The sequence below is a fragment of the Apaloderma vittatum genome, unplaced genomic scaffold (genome assembly GCF_000703405.1).
Source record: "Apaloderma vittatum isolate BGI_N311 unplaced genomic scaffold, ASM70340v1 scaffold11284, whole genome shotgun sequence".
Classification (NCBI taxonomy): domain Eukaryota; kingdom Metazoa; phylum Chordata; class Aves; order Trogoniformes; family Trogonidae; genus Apaloderma; species Apaloderma vittatum.
The window spans coordinates 8,835-12,514 of record NW_009714363.1 but is presented as its reverse complement, the minus strand read 5'-3'; the positions used below and the strand labels follow the sequence as shown (position 1 = coordinate 12,514).

General features: G+C 50.9%; 1 protein-coding gene across 1 annotated transcript in view; it reads left to right on the top strand.

Moving 5' to 3' along the window:
- EDC4 (enhancer of mRNA decapping 4) overlaps positions 1–3,680 on the top strand; it is a gene marked incomplete at both ends in the record, with an annotated part of 18,034 nt that overhangs the window by 5,581 nt on the left and 8,773 nt on the right. Inside the window, 2 exons of the mRNA XM_009868734.1 lie at positions 1,305–1,768; positions 3,281–3,382. Of these exons, the coding sequence (XP_009867036.1) occupies positions 1,305–1,768; positions 3,281–3,382 (566 nt within the window). The remainder of the gene's footprint in view (positions 1–1,304; positions 1,769–3,280; positions 3,383–3,680) is intronic.

Below are 3,680 nucleotides of genomic sequence, written 5' to 3'. Positions count from 1 at the left end.
CCCAGCCCCTGCCCCTGTCCCTGAGCACCACATCTTTGAAATCCTTCCAGGGATGGGGACTCCCCCTCTGCCCTGGGCAGCCTGTGCCAGGGCTCGACAATCCTTTTGGGGAAGGAATTTTTCCTAATATCCAATCTAATCCTCCCCTGGTGCAATTTGAGGCTGTTTTCTCTGTCCCGTTGCTGTTACTCTGGAGAAGAGACTGACCCCACCTCACTGCAACCTCCTGCCACGGAGTTGCACAGAGCGATGAGGTCTCCCCTCAGCCTCCTCTTCTCCAGCTGAGCAGCCCAGAACTGAGCACAGGATTCGAGGTGCAGCCTCACCAGTGATGAGGACAGGGGGACAATCCCTGCCCTGCTCCTGCTGGCCACGCTCCTGCTGATCCAGGCCAGGGTGCTGTTGGCTGCCATGTGCCCCTGGTCACACTGCTGGCTCGTACAGCAGCTGGGCTTGGGAATTTGGGATTGAGATCAAGAGCAGAAGAACAGAGAGAGTCCTCCTTGGACGCCAGCCATTGGAGAAGAGGGTTCAACCGCCATGATTCCTCAGCTTTATACTGTGACGTTTATGGAATGGGTTTGGGTTACCTGTCCTGTCTATTCCTCCCCAGATGTGTGAGCTTTTTACTTCCTTGTGACCTCTTTTACTTCCTGGCACCCCAACATAACCCATAAGATTTCACAGTGACCTTGCTTACTATAGAAGCAAGTATCAGCCAGAGCCTTTCTGCATCCCCATCCCTGGTAGTAACTACAAACACCAGGTGTTATCACTTCTAGCAACAGGGGCACTGTCTGCAAAAACACGTTGTCATCTTCGGAAAGTGTGGCCTCTTAGAAGAGACTGAGCTGAAAAGTGAAAACACTGAACAGAATTGGTTCTGGTTTGGCTCGAAACAGGACACCTATTGCTAAGTTTTTCTTTCCAGGAGTGATGAACAAAGCTTGAAATTGAAATAAGGTTTCAGTTCGGGAGATGCTCAGTTTGAAAACTTAACTTTTTGCCTCAAGGAGAAGGGATCCTGGAGCAGAAGCAAGGAGGTAGAACTGGTGTTAGGTTTTTCTTTTGAAAGTGTGTTCAAACTAGCATTGCCTTAAGTGTTGTTAGCTCAGCTGAGAGCCTGTTCCAAGCCTGGGGGCTCCTCTCCATCTGCTGAGAGCAGGAGAATCACATGAGGAAAGGATCCAGCTGACTGTTTCCAGGGGTAGTTGGTGTAAGGTATCGGAAGTTCTTGGGGTGCCTCCACCCTACCCTGACAGCTTTCGTTTGATTATTTTTATTCTGCTGTTTTTTTAATTCAGGTCCCGCCGGGAAATGCCTCCCTAGCCCTGGAACTGCAGGAGGTGGAGCCTTTGGTGGTTCCCCAGGCTTCTCCCACCCGCGAGCGCTCGCCGGACGTCATTTCATCTGCTTCCACGGCCATGTCCCAAGACATCCCGGAGATTGCTTCCGAGACCTTGCAACGCAGCTTTGCGGCAGCTCCGTCGGGGCTCCCCGCCGAGGTGCTGGAGCCCGGGCATCACGCAGACAGTATGGCATCCGCCGCCTCGGCCTTGCATTTGCTGTCTCCGAGGAACCGGCACAATTCAGAGCACAGCCACCACTCTTTGGACATGCCTCCAGTGGAGGTGGACAGACTGAACGCTCCGTCGTTACTGGAGACTGCTTTAACTCAGGAAAACGCGTCTTCTGACAGTGTTGTGAGTCAGCCATGGCCGGCAGCTCCCGATATCACCAGAGAAACCAGGAACAGCATGGCAGACAGGTAATTCCTTGGGTTGGCCTCGCTCAGGGCGAGTTCTTGGTGCTTGCCAAATTGCTCGCTTGGTGAAAAGTTCGGATGTCGTGCTTGGTGGTTCTCCATCCCTCCTTTCCTTAAAGGATCTGATGATTTGGCCTTCCTGTGTGCTTGGTCTCTGTATCCTGAACTTCCTAAGTGAGCTCTAGCAACTTGTACTGTCCAATACCTGTTGCAGCATAAAGGACCTCTCTTCAGAAGGTGAAAAGTCTACTTTATTGCTGGGAATGGAGATAGGATATTCTTTTTTTCTTTTTTCTACTCTGGAAATAAAAGCAGTACAAGTTAAATCCTGCCCCAGGCGATGCATTCCTGTGTGCACGATTGAAAGGAACCAATTAGCACATAACTGACAGGTTTGATTATAGGTTGATTGCGTACCTCCCTTCTAGGATTGGCCACCCATGCCTCTAGAATTATAAGTGAATACTTTAAAAGTCAGAATGGCAGTGGAGGGGGCTGCAGAATGGGGCAGTATCTTGTAATGCCTGCTTGCCAGGAACAAACCGTGACCTGTGTCCCTCTCGTGTCATGGGACTGAAGCAAGGAAATGCGTCTGGCACCTCCAGGGCTGCAAACACCTTCCCTTCCAACACAACAGGCAGGCTGAGGGTGTCAGAGCTGGCCTCAGACTGTCCAGGGCTGTTCCCTCCCATGAGAAAGGGCCTCCTCACCTTGTGCTTCCCCACCAGAAGACGCTGCTCCAGGAAACAGTCTCAGTTTTGCTTTTGCTCATCCTTTGAAGTGGAGAAAATACTTCTAGAAGAGTTCACCGCTCCCCTCAGTCCCCCTTTGTCTTTGAATTCTCCAGGAGAATATCGGATATCTCTGGATCTGAGAGATATTTGTTCGTTTGCTTATTTTTTTACCTTCCAGCTCACTCAAGCCATCAGCCTGTGTGCAAGTAACAAACGCTCACGTCTGGCGACAGATCTTCCTGCAAGCTGAATCCACATAGTTTACAGCTTAGCAGCGCGTGCAGCTTGCTTTCAGAATCTTTACGAAAGTTGGCCTGGATTCCCTGTCACAGTTCTGTTCTGTCTGGTAGATCTTAACCCATGAAATTCGTGCGCTTCCACCGACACTCGAGAGAACTGAGAAGGGCTGGTGATTTTTTGCCCCAGCAAGATTGGTATTACTGGAGGAAAGCCAAGCCCGAGCTGATGCTTTTCAGTGAAGTGTGCTGTCCTGCCCTTTTTGAGTAGTGCCTTGCCTGTCTTGCGTCAATATTTGTGGGGAGATTGTTGTTGGTTAGTGCCTGAAGCAGAACTGAGCTGCTTCTCCCTTCATAGGGCTCCCAGAAAATGCAGTTTAGTGCCTCTGAACAGCACCTGCAGCTTTCTGGATCTGCGCGGATAGATGTGGGGGTTTTAACTTGGTTTAGACCTTCTATCAGGATCCCGCCTGAGAAGTGGAGTGAGCACATAGCCGAGCTGGAACAGACTTTCATGATGCTATTTTCGTTTTTCCCCCTTGTAGCCCAAGGGACGAGGTTGAAGAAAAACACAAGAGCTCTTCCTATCACCGACACAGCTACCACCTCCTGCAGCACGACAGCCAGGACGCGAGCGCAGAACAAAGGTACCAGAGTGCCTGGCCCCTTCCTTCGCCTCGCGCCGACTCGGTTCAGGCTGCGTTTGTGCTTCTGCCCCCAGCAAGCCTTCCCACGTGGGGTGATAAATGTCTTTGCTTTGTCTCCTGACTTAATGCCTGTGCACAGTCCAGCTTCCGTGATGTTTTGATGACTTCAGCTCGTCATGAGATTGGCCTTGTCTTTGGGGAAAGATTGGACTGTGCCGCTCCTAAGAGCATGGAGCAGCTTGATTTAATTACCATTGAAAACCTATTAAGGGATCAGGGACAGACTTAGAGAGTTGGG